At 45.4% G+C, this 20,200-nt stretch overlaps 1 protein-coding gene across 2 annotated transcripts in view; it reads right to left on the reverse strand.

Moving 5' to 3' along the window:
* Positions 1-20,200, reverse strand: part of LOC137437796 (claudin-22-like) — a 99,011-nt gene that overhangs the window by 13,575 nt on the left and 65,236 nt on the right. The window contains exons 1-2 of one of the 2 annotated variants that reach the window (XM_078768619.1): positions 11,657-11,725; positions 11,026-11,141 (exon numbers count right to left, since the gene is read on the reverse strand). Coding sequence is in view for 1 of the 2 variants with exons in the window: in XM_078768620.1 (XP_078624746.1) it covers positions 11,124-11,141 (18 nt within the window). In the remaining variant the exon portion in view is untranslated. Of the gene's footprint in view, positions 1-11,025; positions 11,142-11,656; positions 11,726-20,200 lie in introns of those variants that run through there. The other variant, XM_078768620.1, reaches the window with a different exon arrangement.

Consider the following 20,200-nt stretch of genomic DNA (forward strand, 5'->3'; position numbering starts at 1 on the left):
AGCCCGTTTATCGGGCTGCATATATATCACAACCAGAAAGCACAACCGACACTGAAAGCCCCGCCTCTCAGGCGAGGCGCACTTTGGTGGTCACGTGACCGACAGGTGCAAAGGATTATAACCGCACGCGCGGCACGCTTTGGTGGTCACGTGACCGGCCACCCCGGCGCCGTGGTTTGCCCGCCGGTTACGCCACCGGCTGGAGCAAGGAGATTCTGTTGCTGGTCTCGCTTGGGGGACCCATGGGTCGCTACACTATGGTTGTTTGTGCGTGCATGTGCTATGGTTGTTTGTGCGTGCAAGTGCTATGGTTGTTTGTGCGTGCATGTGCTATGGTTGTTTGTGCGTGCAGGCCTATGGTTGTTTGTGCGTGCATGTGCTATGGTTGTTTGTGCGTGCATGTGCTATGGTTGTTTGTGCGTGCATGTGCTATGGTTGTTTGTGCATGCATGTGCTATGGTTGTTTGTGCGTGCATCTGCTATGGTTGTTTGTGCGTGCATCTGCTATGGTTGTTTGTGCGTGTATGCGATATGGTTGTTTGTGCATGCATGCGATATGGTTGTTTGTGCGTGCCTGTGCTATGGTTGTTTGTGCGTGCCTGTGCTATGGTTGTTTGTGCATGCATCTGCTATGGATGTTTGTGCGTGCATCTGCTATGGTTGTTTGTGCGTGCATCTGCTCTGGTTGTTTGTGCGTGCATCTGCTATGGTTGTTTGTGCGTGCATCTGCTATGGTTGTTTGTGCGTGTATGCGATATGGTTGTTTGTGCATGCATGCGATATGGTTGTTTGTGCGTGCCTGTGCTATGGTTGTTTGTGCGTGCCTGTGCTATGGTTGTTTGTGCGTGCCTGTGCTTGGGTTGTTTGTGTGTGCCTGTGCTGTGGTTGTTTGTGTGTGCCTGTGCTATGGTTGTTTGTGTGTGCCTGTGCTATGGTTGTTTGTGCGTGCCTGTGCTATGGTTGTTTGTGCGTGCCTGCGCTATGGTTGTTTGTGCATGCATGCGCTATGGTTGTTTGTGCGTGCATGCGCTATGGTTGTTTGTGTGTACATGTGCTATGTTTGTTTGTGCGTGCCTGTTCTATGGTTGTTTGTGCGTGCATGCGCTATGGTTGTTTGTGCGTGCATGTGCTCTGGTTGTTTGTGCGTGCACGTGCTGTGGTTGTTTGTGTAGTCTCTTTTTTTTATTTATCTCGAGGCATTTAAATCCTTATTCCATGATGCTTTCGCCAGTTCACAGCACGTGCGCAAAAGCTCCACCCGAAGAGCAACAAAGAAGGCAGTGTGATCATTAGATTCTTCATCTTGACGCCAAATGGGCTCCTTGGGTTACAATAACTCTTTGGTTGCCTTGGAAAGAACCTCGACGGGCTCGTTCCTTGTACATTTGTGTGCTGTTTCTGGGAAAGCACCTCCTCGTCGGTCAGTGTTGCTGGAGTTACATCATTGTCTGGAGGTTACAAGACCTGTTCATTAATCTCATAGACAAAACTAGAAAGGCACTCGGTAGAGTAATAATTTACCTGGCTGAACAGGTCATGTTTTGTATCTGACTGATCTGCCGGATATGGATTCGGACCTGAACCAAAAATCGAATCGGCTTGTTCTTGTCACCTAAGCAACTCGACCACCAAGTTTAGTCATAACTCGTTCACAACTTTTATAAATATCATGTTATACAGTATATCACTTTTCACCCGATCTCTCAATGGTGAAGAATCTCTTTAAAATTAAATAATTATCGTATCCAAATCCATATTCAGATCTTTCCCAAAATCGAATCGATTCGTCCTTCTCATACACGCAACCGGTCCACCAAGTTTCGTCCAAATTCGTCCACAACTTTTTAAGATATCGTTTTTGGTACTATTTCCCAATGGTGAAGAATCACTTTAAAAATTCCGGATATTCACCGAAATCTAATCATTTCGTCCTTGTCAGATACACTGCATCTCTGCCAAATTTCATCCGAATCTGTCTACAACTTTTTGAGATATCTTATTCACAGACAGACAGATGAAAAATCACTCAGAGTGACACTTGGCAAAAGGGAACAAAGTAGAATGGCACTCAGTGGAGCATCATTTTGACCTCATAAATAATTTGTGGTTGGATTATATGACCTGATGTGCAAATCGCCTTCAAATTTTAAGTTAATCAGATGAAAATTGACAATTTTAGAAACTTGGCTTATGTTGACCTCAAAAATAGTTGGTGGTTGATTTCATTCAGCTGATATGAACATCCTGGACAGATCGGACAATCGGATGCAAATTGAGGATTTTAGAAATATTGAGGAAAGTGGTTGACCTTAGGCCTATGTTGACCTTTGGTCTATTTTGATCTCTAAAATAGCTTGTGGTTGAATTCATTTCACAGATATGAAAATCCTATTCAAATTTCAAGTCAATCGGATGAAAATTCAGGATTTTAGAAATCTGGCCTATGTTGACCTTTTGGCCTATGTTGACCTCAAATATAGTTAGCGGTTGAATTCAGTGACTAAATATGCAAATCGTCTTCAAATTTTAAGATAATCGGATTAAAATTGACAATTTTAGAAATTTAGCCTATGTTGATCTTTTGGCCGATGTTGATCTCAAAAATAGTCGGTCGTTGAATTCAGTTAGCTGATATGAAAATCCTATTCAAATTTCAAGCCAATCAGATGAAAATTGAGGATTTTAGTAATTTGAGAAAAGTGGTTGACCTTTGGCCTATGTTGACCTTTTGACCTCAAATATATATAGAATTTTGTCAGACCACAAACTCCACCATTTGGCGAAGTTTCGTGAACATCAGTTTTAAATTGTGACCTGTAGGCAAATATAAGTGAGCGGACAGACAAACAAACAAACACACAAACTGGAGTGATCAACGTACTTGTCAAAAAGTTTTTTTTTGCCAAGTAACAAACAAACAAATAGACAGACAGGGGTGAAAACATAACCTCCATCCACCTTTGATGGCGGAGGTAATTACTCCAGTTGAATAAGCATATAATTGGATATGGTCTGGAGATAATCGCCATTTATGGAGCTCTGGGACTGTTTTCCACGAAGGACATTCCCACGGAGAGCTCAAATCAGGAAAGGAGTTTTCATTAACTTTTCAGGCCTAGAGAAAAGACAGGAAGAACATGCGTTTTTGGACAAGGAAGTCTATACAAAACTAGAACGGCACTCAGTAGAGAGCATACCTCCGCCTGGTTGGCCATATCACTCAATGGTGAAGAATCACATAAAACATTCTACTAGCTGGATCCGGATCTTCACCAAAATTGAATCGAATCGTCCTTGAATAATTAATTCGTTCAGTCGAATGTATTAATAAATAATTTAATCTTCTTAAATTTTAATAATTAATTAATTAATTGCTTAATTTTTTAATAATTTACTTTATTAATAATTTAATAATTTAATAACTTAATTTAATAATTTAATAATTTAATTAATAATTTAATTTAATAATTATTTAATCGAATTTAATAAAAGGTTTAAAGGAATAATAAAAGGTCTTTGTCCGAGGTCACGAGTTCGATAGGTGCAACTGTGCAGCCGTTTGTGCAACACCCGGGAAAACAACATCGTCACAATGAGAACAATTGTCGTGCGAACGTGAATGTTATGCGGGAGTCCAAACCTGAGAATACTGGAGACCAAAGCTGAAATTGGAAAAACTAAATAGCCTATTTTATTCCTGGAGATCCCAGGATTACCCACACAAAATATCGTTTCGATCGGTTGAGCCGTTTTTGCGGTACCTTCGAACAGACGGACAGACATTTGGTGAATTATAGTAAGATTTTTTACTACAAGTGCACTTTTTGCACTCTACCTGCATGGTTGTCATACTGTATTCTAGATTTTTAGTCTGTCCCCTGCACAGCAGGAGACGGGGTTTTGTAATAACTTATGTGCGTGTATGTGTCTGTCCGGGCTGTACCTTTTTTACCATTTGAGTTTTGTAATTAAATTTTCACCAGAGCTTTATCTTACAATAATTCACCAAATGTCTGTCTGTCTGTTCCCAGGTACCGCAAAAACGGCTGAACCGATCGTAACGAAATTTTGGGTGGGTAATCCTGGGACCCCCTGGAGTAAAATAGGCTATATTCTTTTTCCATTTTTTTCCAATTTCCAATTTTCCAGTTTTTCCAAACACGATGGAATAGTATTTACCGATATGAACAGTAATGTGGCTTTTTTTGAAATTCTACAAATACTGTTTAGATTTTGATGATTTGTGTGTGTGATATGATTTAACGGATGTTTATATAAATCGTTTAAAATAAAAAAAAGCCTTCAATTTCTGATATTTTGCCTTTTCATTTGGACCCCCCCCCCCCCCCCCCCCCCCCATTGAAGCCCCGCCCGTAGGGTGGTTACCGTTGCTAGTTATGATAATACGGAGAAGGCAAATTAATAATTTTGTGAAAAGGTCAAAGGTCAGCATCACATAAAATCATCAATTTTCATCCAATTGACCTGAAATTTAGATTTACTATTTTCGTTTTGTCATCAAATAATGATGATCTCTCCGACGTCCCTTCTTCCCCCTCGCGGATAATACGTGAGGGGGAAAGAAGAGTACCGACTTACCTGGACGGGTCTCACCGACGTCTTCACCCTGCAAAAAATAAACTCAAAGAAAAACTGGGTTTATAAATGTACAGAAAATAATGAATGGGTTTATTAAAACGGATGCCGATAACAAGAAAGCGCGACGGTAAAATCAATTTACTAATCGGGATGTCGCCACACCAGACTTATAACACATACAAAGGGAAAGGGTAAACTGGATAAAATAAATTATGTGTTTTATCGTGGCACTTAGCTCAACTCGCTGCCTCGTCAGCAATCGTCCAGGCCCCAGCGAGCAGTCTTGACGCGGCTCCAGCGTTGGCGGGAAGCCGCTCGTCGTTTGGCGCACGCGCACAAAGTCAGGCCTCCGTTCTCCTCGCATGCCAAAAGATTGTTTCCGTCAGAGTGTCGAAGGCCAGGGGTGAGCGAGAGGCAGGAACGCTGAGGGACAATAGGAAGATCCAAGAGGCGAGGAAGGGCAAAATGCAGGTGTGAAGGGCAAAAAGCAAGAGTCCCGGGTCAGTGAGCAAGGGTGGAGGCCAAGAAGTAGAGAAAATGTCGGACCTTGAGTTCTTTTAACGTCGGGTAATGACGTCATCAGCGCTTCTCCACCAACCAGTGCGCCGCTTCCTGCTTGCCCCTGACGTAATCGGTGGTCTTTGCCAATCGGTGCTCTGCTTCCTCCTCGGCCTTCCTTCCACCAATCAGCGGGTAGCTTCTTGCTCCACCCTGTCCAATCACGAGTCTTTCCTTAACCTGGCCTTTCCATTGGTCGACTCCCACCCAATAGCGAGTCGCTTCTTGCTCCGCCCCGGCCAAACACGAGTACCCGGGGCGTGTCTTCGGCCTGCTTGACTTCCGTGGCGATGTAGCTGGTGCATCCAAATGGCAGTGTTCAGAACTGGCTTCCAGTTGGTTTTATGGTTATTATTTGGTGCAATTAATGGGCCTTTCTCACTAGTGTCTACAGTGCAGTGCCAAAAGAGCCAAAGGATAAATGACTGAGGTTTGACGAACAGGGAAATTAACATTATCCCGAAACTAGCTAACATGCCCCATTCCTCGTAATGGAGACGAAGATACAAGCTTAATCCGAACACACAGTCTAAACAGAACTTATTACAGGTGATGGTTCTTACCCAACATCGGAGCATGATACCTACACAAATCTACCTGACTCTACATATCACTACCCCCACAAACATAACAATATTCCAAGTTTCAGCTAGTTTCAATGTATAGTCCTTGAGATATGAGCGCCAACATATTTTAGGCGGACGGACAGACACCAACGTGAATTCGAGGGTTTTCTTCATAAAACACAAGAATGCAGAAACAGGCGTTGCTGAAATTTAGAACATAGTACCTCGATGTACAAAGCATTTACTTCTGAAACTTGGAGCCAATTTCGTCCAGTGGAAGCCAAGAACGTATTTTCAGTCCACATGTTAAAGCTGCATACAGAGAAACGATGCCATATATAAAGGGAGGGGCACTTCACGCCTCCCTTTGATTGGCGTTTGTGATGTGCTTTTGTTTCCTCCCACCTTTAACTTAATCCAGGGTGTGTATGTGTGCATAATAACATTCATCTCACCCACCTCCTCTTTCTTTTCTGGGAGGCAGCCTCCTGACACACACACCCTCCTCCCCACACACAGTCGAGTGTTGATAATTATATATTCCGAGTCACAGCTGAGGATAATTGCTTAAGTTAGAACTGATTGGTGTTTCCTTCAATTACGGGTGAGAGATGGCATTGGCTTTTAGTAGTCATATGGTAACTGCTATCGGCAATGCACGTGATACATGGTTGGCAACCTTGATGTTACGAGTTTCTTTCTCTGCTGTCTTTGATAAGCGATTAATCCAATCTGGCGGCTGATGGTGCATGTAGTGTTGGGGTTCTCATGCAGGTGCTGCGTGTAAATGCCTGCAGCTGTAGAGGGTAGGGTTGGAAACATCAAAGGCATTACATTATGGTCTCAGAGAACTGGCTGTTCTCAGAGAGCTGCCTCAACATCGGTGAGCAGCATTTCACTCAAGCAACCATCGATCACTTCAGGACTGGTCTCCCATATCTACTGCCCCTGATATTAACTCAGCCTGAGAATTCTTACACAGAAACCTGCTCTCTCTCATGCACAGATTCATCCTATCTCATCTCCAATTATCCTATCCTTCCCACCAATAGTAGTGCACTGAATCCTGTTGTGAGGCAGTTGCTACGAAACAACCTGCATTCTCTTCCTAGAAGGTAAATCCAAGAGAAGGCAATCTCGTTGCATTCCAAAAAGTCCACAACAAGTTGTGCCCAGTCTCAGTAGAGGCAGGAAACAACATCTGTCCAACCTCGTGATTGAACTTTCAAACTTGTCTCCCTCCTCTAAAAACTAGTGGTGCCTTGTTAAGTCCGTCTCTGGAGTATGCTCCCCTTCCATCATGGCACCAGAGCCGACTCCGCTTGTGAGAAGGTCAAATGCCTCAATTCTGTGTTTGCTTTCAAATCTTGTGTCCCCAACCCCCTCACTCTCAGGACCCACCTTTCCCTGTTGTGCCCAACTGCTCCTAGACTCTGTCTTTTGCACCAGAGAAGGTGGAGAAGGTTCTTTCAACCCTTGACTCTGACTGTGCTACTGGCCTGGACGGCATCATCTCCTGTGTCCTAAAAACCTGCTCTGCTGGTCTTGCATTTCCAGTTTTGTATTTCCACATACAAGTCCTCTCTCTGCCCTTTTCACCCTATCATTTGCTCGAGGTCATCTTCCATCTGCTTGAGAGTCCACCAACATCACCGCATTACATAAAAAAGATGCAAAAACTGATCCCCTTTCCACAGCCTCCAGGTAAGCTGAGACTACAGAGCAGACACAGGCTCGAGTTGAGGATCAACGTGCACGACAAGAAACATCCAGGGCAGCTGAGACTGCAGAGCAGACACAGGCTCGGGTTGAGGATCAATGTGCAAGACAAGCAGACTCCAGGTCAGCTGAGACTACAGAGCAGACACAGGCTCGGGTTGAAGATCAATGTGCAAGACAAGCAGCCTCCAGGTCAGCTGAGACTACAGAGCAGACAGGCTCGGGTCAATGATCAACGTGCAGGTCAAGCAGCCTCCTGGTCAGCATTTAGGGCACCCTTAGATGATGAAACATTTCGATACAAGTCCAATCGCATTTTGCAATGCCCAAGATTGATCATTCATACAAAACCATAAGGCTAACATTCCCCAATTTGTCATGCAATAAATATTTAAATACATATTTCATTTAATTTCCCCAGGCAATGCCAGGTACTTCAGCTGCTATTTATGTATTCTCCAACGGGATGGCGGGATGGTGCACTTACCTTTGAGTTGACTAGTCTGGGTTTTTGGGTTTTTTTGGTATACAGAGTCAAGGCTCATGTAAGAGCTAACACATTACATACGAGAACAAGCACAGACCCATAAAACATACGATAAATAAAGGGAGTGGGAGACAAGAGGGGGGGGGGGGAAGAGGAAAGCATACAAGCACAACAGTAGAGAACAGGGATGTCGGTGGATCTGTGGGAGGGGGCAGTGGGGGGGGGGGGGAAGGGGTACACGGTATAAAGCAAATTTGACACTACTAGGAATTTCAGGAATGAGGTTGGGGATTGAAAGAGGTTTGATTTTCAAAACCGTTTGATTCTTAAACTAATTTGATTCTCAAACAGACTACAAACTGTAGATAGGAGCTTTGCAGGCACAACATCAGGCCTGGCCAGCTGGTTTGCGAAAGATATGGACTAAAAACATTCCCTGCCAACTCCACAAAAAGTGGGAACGAATTCATGTCCAGAACGAATTCATCCACATGATGGCATCCACTGTTCGCCAGAGTTTACTGAGAAGCATTCGTAAAGCCAAGTACTATGGTCTCATGTTCGACTCAACTACTGATCAGGCACACCGTGAGCAGATGTCAGAAGTAGTGAGGTACGTGGAAGTTGATTTTAAGAGGAAAACAGTCCGTGTTAGAGAGTCCTTCCTTGGTTTTATCCAGATTAGCCAGAAGGATGCTGAGAACTTGGTTGAAGACATCTTGAAACAGCCAGAGAAGGACGAAATGGAGCTACAAGTTTGTCGGTCACAGTGCTATGACAACGCTGCTGTGATGGCTGGACACAGAAGTGGTGTTCATCAAAGAATAAGTGAGAAAAACAACCTGGCAGTGTTTGTGAATTGCGACAATCACTCACTCAACTTGGTGAGTGTACATGCAGCCAAGCAGGATACAATGATGGTCACGTTTTTTGGAACCATCGAAGCTCTCTACGTGTTCTTCTCTCGTTCAACACAGCGCTGGGAAAAACTCAAAAACGCCGTGCCTGTGGTTGTTCAGTCGGAGTCCGAAACCAGGTGGAGTGCATGGACAGAAGCAGTGAAGCCCGTCAACAAGTACCTTGAGGAGATACTTCAAGTTCTCCAGGGCATGATGGACAATGAAAACGAGACCAGTGAAACAAGAAGTGACGCAAGGCAGCTGTATAACCGCATGTTGAGTTACGATTTTCTGACTTTGCTAGGATTTTGGAACAAAGTACTTTCACATTGACCGTATTCAAAAGAGGCTGCAGGATCCTAGCATGAACTTCCACCATGCTGCCCTGGATTTGAAAGCCCTCTGAGATCATTTTGATGATGAAAGAGAAGTGTTGGTCAGTGAGTCACTCGAAGAAGGACTCGGTCTCTGTCAAGAATGGAATATTGAAGTTGAAAGACGTCAGAGACGAAAGAAACGAATGGCTGATGAGAACTCGAGAGACGCTGGGTTAACAGCCAAGGAGGAAATGGAAAGAGTCATGAAGGGAACACTTGACCGTCTTCACAGAGAAATGGATGAAAGGTTCGCTCGTTTGCACGACACCGACGCCAAGTTTGGGTTCCTTCTCGATGTCGAGGGACTGTGTTACGGCGTCGACAATAACGACCAAAAGAAGAAGTGCGAAAATTTGGGCGAATTGTGAAGCTCTTATGTTGATGGACAGCAGCTATATGAAGAAATTTTGGATTGCAGAATGTTACTATCAAGTCGGGCCAACATGAAAATATCAAGACCTGAAGAGCTTCTCGAATTAATTGTTCAGTATGGAGATGAGAGCATCTTCCCCAATCTTCGCATTGCTATTCAGATAATGTTACCATCGCAGTTTCCATCGCCAGCTGTGAGAGATCATTCAGCAAGTTAAAACAAATACTTTCGTATTTGAGAGCCTCCATGGGTCAAGGCAGACTCTGTGATCTTGCTCTGCTGAGTGTAGAAAGAGAAGAAACTGAAAAAACTGACTTTGAGCACATCATAGACCAATTTGCATCAGTGAAAGCAAGGAAGGTGCAGTTGTAATTTTCATGTAGTGCCATAATTTGTTAATTAAAAGATTAACGACCTTGACTTGTATTTTTGAGCTGATTTTATGGTAAAGTTAACCTAAAAGATGGGTGTCAGATGTTTGGACAGGGGCGCAATTTCAGAGCTTGCCAAAGGCGCTCTTTTCCGTAGATACGCCCCTGATCGCATATGCTACCCAGAACTACTTTCCAGGTGAGCTAAAAATAAGTTTGTGTTAGGAATCGTATGAGGAGTGGGAAAAAGTGGGAACGGTTGTGGAAGTGGAGGGAGGTGGAGTTAAGAATGAAATAAATGGAAAAGGTATCCATTATATGCATGTGGGGGAGGGTGGAGTGGAAGTCTAAATTTCACATTTTAACGCACGTTCTAAATAGTTGTCACTTAAAGGTTTATGTACACTGTTAATATCCAAAAATGGATACAGAGGCCTATAGTTACATGAGTTATCTTAACCAATAATACTTCCACTATATTGATAACACGAAAAGCACCCACACCCTACTGGAGCAGCCAGTGGAGGTCGTGTTATTTTAATAACATTGCAGAGTACCCACCCTAAGGGAGATCTTGTTCCAAGCATGCATCACATTCTTCTGACACATCCATATATCTGGGAGATGTATGGGCAACAAACCGCTGCCTCGATCGCTCCAAAATAAAAAATGAAAAAAAAAGATGTATGTAGGGGAAGTAAAAAACCTGCCTTCTGCTTATCTGCATGTATAATACGACGTGCTTATATATCTCAAAAAATTATAATTGCATTACTCCTCTCTCCTCCCCCACTTCCCCACCCACCCCCAAAGGAAGAAAATGCCATGATGTGGGTAAAAAAAAATTCAAAACGATGGAATCAATCGAAACTTGCACGTGCACAACTTCGGGATGGCATCATTAATCTCGAAAAGTTACAGCTTCCAAGGCCAAATCCTCCTGGAGGAGGAGATGATACATGCATACAACATACTTCCCCACGATTATCCATAGATTGTTTGGAAATGTGTAATTTGGCACAGACTTCAGTTAGTATCAGAAACTACTGTTACAAAGGTTGTTGAAACGAGCTCACTTGTTTTCTGGCGGAGATCTGCCAACTGCACCTTCAGACTACTGATCAAAGCATCTGCCTCCACTGCCTTCTGTTGCAGTTGGACCAACAAGGCACTGTTATGGGCCATCTTGATACTGTAGATCACACAGAACACGATGCAATGGAATTCTCAAAAATCTTAACGATTCCATTCAAGATATTCCGGTTTGTGTTATGGTACTCGTTGTTAATCGGGTTATAAGGAACAGGAATTTGTAATTTGATCAAGGTGCTGGCGATAACCCGCATGCTCCTCGTGAAATACGACGTAGGATTTCGAACGTCCACCGACGAGTCAACCACAAGTGACGGTGGACGGGTCCTCCAGCCCCAGGTTCACGTCCATCAGTTGAATCGCCCTGCATGAAGTATGTAAGACGATACAACACGGCAGTGAAGGTCCAAATGTCCCCTTATGTAAGCACGACCCTGTTTCGACCTCACTTTCGGTTCCCAGCATGTCAAAGGAGGGACATTGAAAATGACAAGTGAAGTCGCTATTCCGGAGATCGTTGTTACGATGTCACGACATGTTACGTCACACGACATACGATCCGATTTCCGATGGATGTACAAGAACCGGATGGTAATTGTGTTCTCGTGGACGTACTTAAGTTGATTAAGATCTCCAGTTCGTATCAGGAAACTACCGTACAACGAACAAACTCACAGCGCGTGCTGTTTCAGACGCTCGTATAAAAGGACACGGAGCCGTTAGTAGTTCGAGCAAGCCATGTTCCGTGTCCGGCACTCCCGGGCCCCCGGCCTGGAGGTCACTCCGGAAGTACATGTGCACAGTACACTGGACGGTGTTATCAACACAAGCTAACAACTGTAACATCTCCCTTTTTTAACATTACTAATATCATGTGATGCAATCTATTCTCCCAAAATTTCGAAAAGAGATGTAAACTGGTAACACAACATAACAATAGAATACTAGTGGGGTCACCCGTGGGAAATATTCTGGCTAAACTATAACATAGGATTATGCCAGGAGCTGAACATTTCCACCAATCAATGACATCAAATCAATAACTAAATGTCCTTGCTGTTACTTGCAACAGTTCACAGATCGAGTCTGTTTGGGGGTTTTGACAGTCTTCCACTGCGGGAGAAAACAGGGCTCCTGTGTGAAAGAGGCTCTTTGACCATGGCCGGTGTTGAGGGTGTGCTGCAGGTCCTCCCTGCTGGTGTGCTCACTCTCACCAAATTCTTCTTAGCATTGCAGCATCCCGGTGTGTACCCCGGTTTAGAATAGGTACACCGTATCCCTGCGCATCGTAAGAGTCGACTAAGGGTTGGCGCCAGGAAGGGCATCCGGCCATAAAAACATTGCCTCAAACAGGGAACCATGGTTGTCATGGGGCCCGCAAGGCTAACCCCTGCTCTAGTGGGGAAAATGGCCTTAAAACGATCATTCATTCATTCATTCATTCATTCATTGCAGCCTTCAGGCTCAATGGCAGTTTTGTCTTCACTTTGCACATCCGGTCTTGTGATGCTCCGGTTGTGCCTTTCTTCTACTAGCCCATCCGAGGGCTGTACATAACAGGGAGATGGTGCTGACTCAGCTACTCTCAGGTCCACGCGATTGCGGCGATACAGGGCACCCTCCACATCCACGAGATAGGAGCATGGGCCCTTCGGGGTCAGGATGCATGTGTTTTTGATTGACCACGTGCTTCAGCCTTTGGGTTGAGGTGCATGAGTATGCTAATGGGAGGACAGTCTTGATGGATGGTGTGCCTTGGCCATGGGGTCAAGGTGCACGTCCAAGGCTGTTTAAATGTTTGATTTTTTTCCTTTTTTTATTATAAAAAAGGCGCCCTCATAAGAAGGAAGCGTGGGGCAACCTGTTGCACGCAGGTTCCTATTTTCCAGCGACCAGTTCGGTCTCCAGGCAATGGTTTCATACGGATGTACTCACCAACTTTTAGTTCAGGTAAGTCTCTGGCTGACCTGTCATAGCTGAGCTTGGATATCTGCTTTTTTGACGCAGTTTCTCCAAAACACCTGGCACAACACAAGGCTCGAGCAACTTGTTGGTCACAGGGTAAAGGTGTTTTCAGCCTTCTTCACATTAAGCGCTGCGCTGGGCTGCTATCCATGCCCTCCGTTGGTGCGTTCCTCCACTGGAGTATGGCCTTCCAGGGGTCATTGCCATCACATGTAGCTTTCTTGCACAGGTTCTTTACGATTTTGACGGCAGACTCAGCTTTGCCATTGGCCTTTGGGTGTGTGGAGAGGATGTGAGATGCTCGAATTCCCCTTCGATGGTAAAGCGTCTGAATTGCTCGCCTGCAAATTGAAGCCCATTGTCAGAGATTATACGGTCCGGTTGACCGTGACGTGCGAATTGTGCCTTGCATCGCCGGATTGTTGTCTCAGCAAACAGGTCTGGGAGCAGCTCAATTTCCCAGAAGTCAGAATAGTGATCGACCATCAGGAGGAAGTCTTTCCCAATGTACTTGAATAAGTCCATGCTGATGATCTGCCAGGGCTGTGTGGGCAACTCATGCGACATCATCGTCTCCTTTTGCTACTCATGTGCATATTCATTGCACACGGAACATTTACTGACAAAGTCTTTGATCTCTGCTTGCATGTTTGGCCAGAAGAGACTATCGTGTGCTTGCCTGTAGCATGCTTCCCCTCCAATGTGGTTGGAGTGGATTCATGCCAGCATCTCTGGGCGCAAAGACTTTGGTATGATAACTCTCTGACCTTTGAACAGCATGCCATTCTGCACACTGATTTCATCTCTGCATAGCCAATAATCTCTAACAGCAAGAGATGTCTCCTCTCTCTGGTCAGGCCACCCGGTCAAGACAACAGCTTTTAGTGCTTGCAGGTATTCGTCTCTGTCTGTGTGCTGTCTGATCTGAAGCAGGTGTCAATCAGTGACGTTCAGGTAATCTGCCTGATTGATCTGCTCCACATCATACTGCTCCTGCTGCATGCTACAAACTGTGTGTCGCTCATGTTCCACATTGGAAGTACTGACCGCTGCTGTTGCCCTGCTGAGCATGTCGCTGATATACATTTTAGGCCCAGGCTTGTACACAACCCTGAGGCTGTAGTTCTGGAGTGTGAGCTGCTCTGGAGCCGCTTAGGTGTGCTTAGGAGAGGCTTGCTGAAAATGGCAATGAGCGGCTTGTGATCAGTCTCTGACGTGATCACTTCCCGGCCATACAGATAGTGATGGAAGCGTTGACAGGCAAACACTATGCTCAGGCATTCTTTTTCGATTTGTGCAGAGTTTTGTTCCGTCCGCGTTAGCGCCCTTGATGCAAATGCAACCGGTTGTCCCTCTTGCATGAGACAGCACCCCAGTCCATTTTGGCTTGAGTCACTTTGTATAGTGACTGGCTTTGAGATGTCATAGTACCTTAATGCAGGCAGCGTGGTGACCAGGCGCTTTATTTCCTGCACTGCAGCATCATGTTTCGGTAGCCAATGCCATATCGCATCCTTGTCCAGCAGTCTCAACGGCTCACAAACCTCAGAAAGGTGTGGCATGAATTTGGCAAGGTAGGTCACAAAGCCAATGAAACGCTGGACCGCCTTCCCATCTGTTGGGTGTGACATTTCCAGAATGGCTCTCACCTTTTCAGGATCAGCCGTCAGGCCATTTGAAGACAGTACATGTCCATGGAAACGGACCTTTGCTACTTTGAACTGCAGCTTTTTCAGGCCAAGTCTTAGTTTAATGTGCCTGCAGCGGTCCATCAGCGCCAGTACCTTTGCATCGTGGTCACTATCTGCCTCGTCATCTGTATCCCCGCAGCCAACAATGAGGATGTCATCTGCAATGGGCTCTACTCCATCTAGTCCAGCCAATAGCTCATGCTGCTTGCGTTGGTACACCTCTGGTGCTACGGAGACTCCAAAAGGCAGTTTGAGCCACCGTTTCCTGCCCCAGGGAGTCCAAAATGTTGTCATGTGACTGCTCTTCTCGTCTAGCTTGCATTGTAAAAAGGCATCACGTGCATCTACAAGTGTGAATACCCGTGCCTTTGGTAATTTGTATAAGACATCTTCAAGTGTTGGCATGAGGTAGTGAGATCTTTGCAGTGCTTGGTTCAAAAACTTTGGATCTATGCAAATTCTCAGCTTCTCAAGCTTTTTTATTATGACCATGTTACTTATCCAGTCACAGTGGTAATGTGCCCATCTCCCTCATGTCTGTCCAGCTGTGCCTTCACGGCGGACTTCATGGCCACGGGTACATTGCGTGGGGAGCACTGGACTGGACGGATTTGGGCGGCCTGTTCAAAATGTATTTCTCCTGGAACTGACTCTATTGGCCCATTGAAAACATCGTTTTACATGCTTATGAGCTGTTGTTTGGTCAAAGGCCCAGTCAGATGGTGCTCCATTTTGTGCAGTTCAGCGGGGACAGTGAAGTGCATCAGTCCCAAGCGCTCACATGTGGAGCCTGACAACAGGGGTTTCTGACTGACCTCCACAATTTCGAACTCAAGCTTGTGTGTTCGTCCACATATTACATACTTTGTTTTGAAAAGTCCCAGTGACTTCAACAACTCGCCAGAATACAACTTCAGTCTCGTGTTACTTGGTAAGAGTCGCGCTTTCGGTGCGATATTCATCTTGTCTTTATGGCTCATTACGTTGCACGTTGCCCCAGAGTCAAGCTGGCATTGCTGTAACTTGTTATGCAGTTGTAGTGTGATGAACCATTTTTTTCCCTCTCGACCTCACAGCACCGATGCACTCGCTTGTGTAAATGAAATTGCCACTGTTATCATCTTCCTCTTCAGATTCAGTATTTTCCACCTTGTGCAGCTGCCCTTCTGCGGGCCTTCTCGTGCTCTTAAAGCAGGGGTGGGGAACCTTTTTCCTGTCGAGGGCCATTTCGATTTTTAGAACATCCTTCGAGGGCCATGCTAAATTATTGAATACATATATCGGACTCACCTAATGCGATGGCTGGAACTGTTTCTCTTTGGCGAGGCGTTTGGTGTCAGGTGGTAGTGATGATGATGCTACTCGCAGCTGGTTTTGCAGGTTTGGGTCAGTCAGTCTTGAGCGAAACCGAGTCTTTGCAAGTCAGTTTTGAAAAGAACTGCTCACAGCTGTAGGTCGTCCCAAACAGTGATGCAAACTTCAGTGCATGTCTCCTCAGAATGGGAAAATCCTCAGCACGTACATACAGTTTGTAGAACTCGAGCAAAGGGAGGACAAATCTCACACTCTTACTATGTCTCTCCGAAAAGATCGACTGGACAACCCTCCCATCTACTTTCTCAACAATCCTCTCCAAGAAGTTCTGTCGCTCAAGCTTTTGGGTCTCACTATCTGCCATGATCTTTCTTGGGAAAACCACATTTCCAAGCTGGCCTCCAAAGCCAGTCGCCGACTGGGCATCCCCCGTCGTGCGAAGTCCTTCCTCGGCACACCTGAGCTCCTCACCACATACAAGGCTTTCATCCGCAGCTCAATGGAATACTGTTCTCCCCTATGGGCCGGTGCTCCTGCCTCACACCTAGCTCGGCTTCACGCTGTTGAAACCAAAGCTTTCAGAATTATTGGAATCTCCCGCGATGAAGCTATCTCTGAGGGCCTTTCACTCACTCACCGCAGGCAGGTAGGTGGTCTTTCTGTCTTCTTCCGACTCCTCTCTGGCCTTGCACCCCCAGCTCTCTCTGTGCTCTGTCCCCCAAATATTCCTACAGGTCGCACAAGATCTGCCAGCAACCCTCTGATGGTTAAACTGCCGAAATCTCGGCTGTCTGCTCACCTTCACTCTTTCATTCCTCTTTTCCCCCACCTCTGGAACAAACTCCCTCACTCCCTTCAATCCCACTCCTCCCTCCAGGTCTTTAAAACAGCTGTTCACCACCATCTCTTATCTTCCCCCATCCAAAACCTTGATCTTTTCTACCCCCACTAATTCACCCCAGATCCACCTTGTTTGAAATTCCAACTTCTTTCCTGGAAGTCCTGGCAGTGTCCATATGTTTTATACCTCTCCCACCCCCCTTCCCATGCCCCCCCTTCCCATGCCCCCGCCCCAAAGCCCTTTCCCTCTCACAGATCTCTCGATGTCTCCATGTCTCTCGGTCCCTGCTCTCAAATGTTGTGTTTGTGTCCTTCCCCCTCTCTCCCCATCTTGTCTACTGCTCCCGATGTTATATGTTTTATGTGTCGGTTTGTCTTTCTGTGTGATTAATGTTCGCTCTTTCACGAGCCTCGATCTTGTATACAAAAAAAAAAAAAAAAAAAAAAAATTTTTTTTTATAGATAGATGAATTGCCTCGTGGGCCGGATCAAACGGTCTCGCGGGCCATATACGGCCCGGAGGCCGGAGGTTCCCCACCCCAGTCTTAAAGCATACTTTGGCAAAGTGATTAGCCGTGCCACATAACCTGCATGCCTTACCATAGGCTGGACAGTGTTCTCGTCCTCGTCTGTGTGCATTGCCACAGTATTTACATGTGGCCCGGTCGTCTGTCGACATGCTGGGAGGGTGGTCGTTTTGCCTTGTCGCTTTTGGAGAGCCGGTCCTGCTGTACTGTTGCCTCGCTGTGACATTGACACTGTCGAACAGCGGCTTTTCCTGCTCCATTGTTTTCATCCGCATGTCCGTGAGCTCCGCTGCCCGGCATGTCTCGATGGCTGTGTTTAGGGTTAAATCCCGTTCCCTCAGGAGGCGACGGCGTGTACTCTCATTAGCAATGCCGAGAACGATTTTCTCTCCAATCAGCTCGTCCTTCAATAAGCCATATTCACAAGATGCCGCTTTCTCTCTGAGACGCGTAACAAAATTGTCAATCGATTCTCCCTCTTCTTGCTTACAGCTGCCGAACACGTATCGTTCAAAAATCACGTTTCTTGCCGGCTTGAAGTACGTCTCTAACGCAATTAGTATGGCCAACACGTCTTTCTCCTGCTCGGCTGTGAAAATGAGATTCAAGTTGTGCTTATAAACATGACGACATTCGCTGCCCATCACCCTTCTCAGAGTTGCCGCTTGCACTTCCCTTGGCTTCTCATTCAGACCGGTTGCGAGTAGATAATCCTCAAATTCAGCTCTAAAATTGTCCCAATTACTGCTCCAGTCACCACGCATTTTCATCGTGTCCGGGGGTGGAATGTTGGCAGCCATGTTGATCAAAAAGCCTATGCCCGAGGCGTTTCAGCACAGCACGTTGTGGCGGGAGATCACAGTTATTTACTCACTTTTGTACATGCGGTGGTGCTTGAAGGAGTCCGTTATGGGGTAACTTGCATCAAGCCACTTCTGTCACCATGTTTCAGACGCTCGTATAAAAGGACAGGGAGCCGTTAGTAGTTCGAGCAAGCCATGTTCCGCATCCGGCACTTCCGGCCCGGAGGTCACTCCGGAAGTGTATGTGCACAGTACACTGGGCGGTTATCAACACAAGCTAACACCTGTAACACGTGCCTCTCAGGAAACGGGAAGTGACATCTCCAGAAGTGCATGGGAGTTGTTTTTAAACCAATCTTTTACCTTTCAGTTTATAATTATCAAAATACAGTATCGGTGTCGTATATATATGACCTCTGCTCTACTGAGCACTGGGGGAGGTGGGAAACTAAGCACTGGATTCCATTGGATTGGATTATATTGGACTGGACAGAATGGTTGGACTGAATAATACTGGAGGGGAGGACGAAGATAACACCAGGACCAAAGCAGGTAAGCAGGATGACCTCCTTAATCCTTAAATCTCTCCTCAGCCTGCGAGAGCTCCTCTCCAGTCCTTGAGTTCTCCTCACAGATGGTGCAATCCTCTCAGAACAGCTCCCGCTCCTTTTAGCACACCGAACTCGCTTCTCTTTTTCTCCTCCCTCATCTCCCTTGACAACGCTTGCCCCTCCTACAGGCGTGGAGCTCCACCCCCATGCACGGGACGATTATAGCTCCGCCCCCTCTCTCCTTCTGCCGAGTAGAATGCCGCCTCTGCTTTCTGCCTAGATTTTCTGGGCTTTTGTGAACAATGTTCAACAGAGATGTCACCCGGCACGCCCGGTGGAAGTTTACATGAGATTTTACAGACGTTTCCGTAACTTTAATCCCTTTCTATCTTATCACAAGCACGACCCTCGAATCGTGCCCATTCAAACACATTCCTTAAGCCAACATTAACAGATATAGACATAAGAACATAAGAACCTACTTCCTTTACATCGAGATTGGCTTTCGACTCACACGCGGTCCATGTTATTCCTGCACAGTTCTATCTCTTCTAAGGTAATCTCTGTCCTCCCCCATCAACGTAATAATACTTTTATGGCACGATAAAAATAATTCATCATTAATAGAACATGGCATTCAAATTCCATCCAACACGATGAAAAGTACAAGTTTGTGAATGTCCTTTATCACCTCCGCCATCAAAGGTGGATGGACGTTGTGTTTTCACCCCTATCTGTTTGTCCGTTTGTCAACAAAATATCTCAAAAAGTTGTGGACAGATTCGGACGAAATTTGGCAGAGATGTAGCGTATGTGGCAAGGAGGAAATGATTCGATTTTGGTGAATACCCGGATCCGGATACGATGTTTTAAAGTGATTCTTTACCATTGAGTGATAGGGCCGATATGCAAGATATTTCAAAACGTTGTGAACGGATTATTAGTGGGGGGGCCAATGTTTTCCCGTTGAATTCAAATGTTAATTTGTGGACACTGGTTGGGTTGTCTTTAGGGATGATAGAAGTTGTAGAAAAAATATGTCTCCATTTTTTTCAAGTTCTTTATAGCGGCCATTTTGGATTATCAAAATGGCGTTTGTTGAAAACCGAAATTGTCATTATCTTGGCTTCTAAATGACCTAGAGTGTTAATTTTGGTGTCCAAATGTACATATTTGCGGATACTTAATCCAATAAACACACATTTATACACCTACATATGATCAAAAGGGTTCTTATGGCAGCCATCTTGGATTTTCACGCACTTATGCCAACACATATATATATTTTTTTCCATCATTTTCACTTCTAAATCACATAAAGGCTGGACTTTAGTGTTCAAATGTACACTTATAATGTCTTTGTGCAATATTTTTAGTTGGCAGTGTTCATTGTTACATTGAAGGATCTCCATCCTCCTCATCATCAGTGTTATCGATTCCCATGGGGCGCTCCTGACCCGTGTTACCA

Source organism: Myxine glutinosa, assembly GCF_964187855.1.
Source record: "Myxine glutinosa chromosome 12 unlocalized genomic scaffold, kmMyxGlut1.1 SUPER_12_unloc_1, whole genome shotgun sequence".
Classification (NCBI taxonomy): Eukaryota; Metazoa; Chordata; class Myxini; order Myxiniformes; family Myxinidae; genus Myxine; species Myxine glutinosa.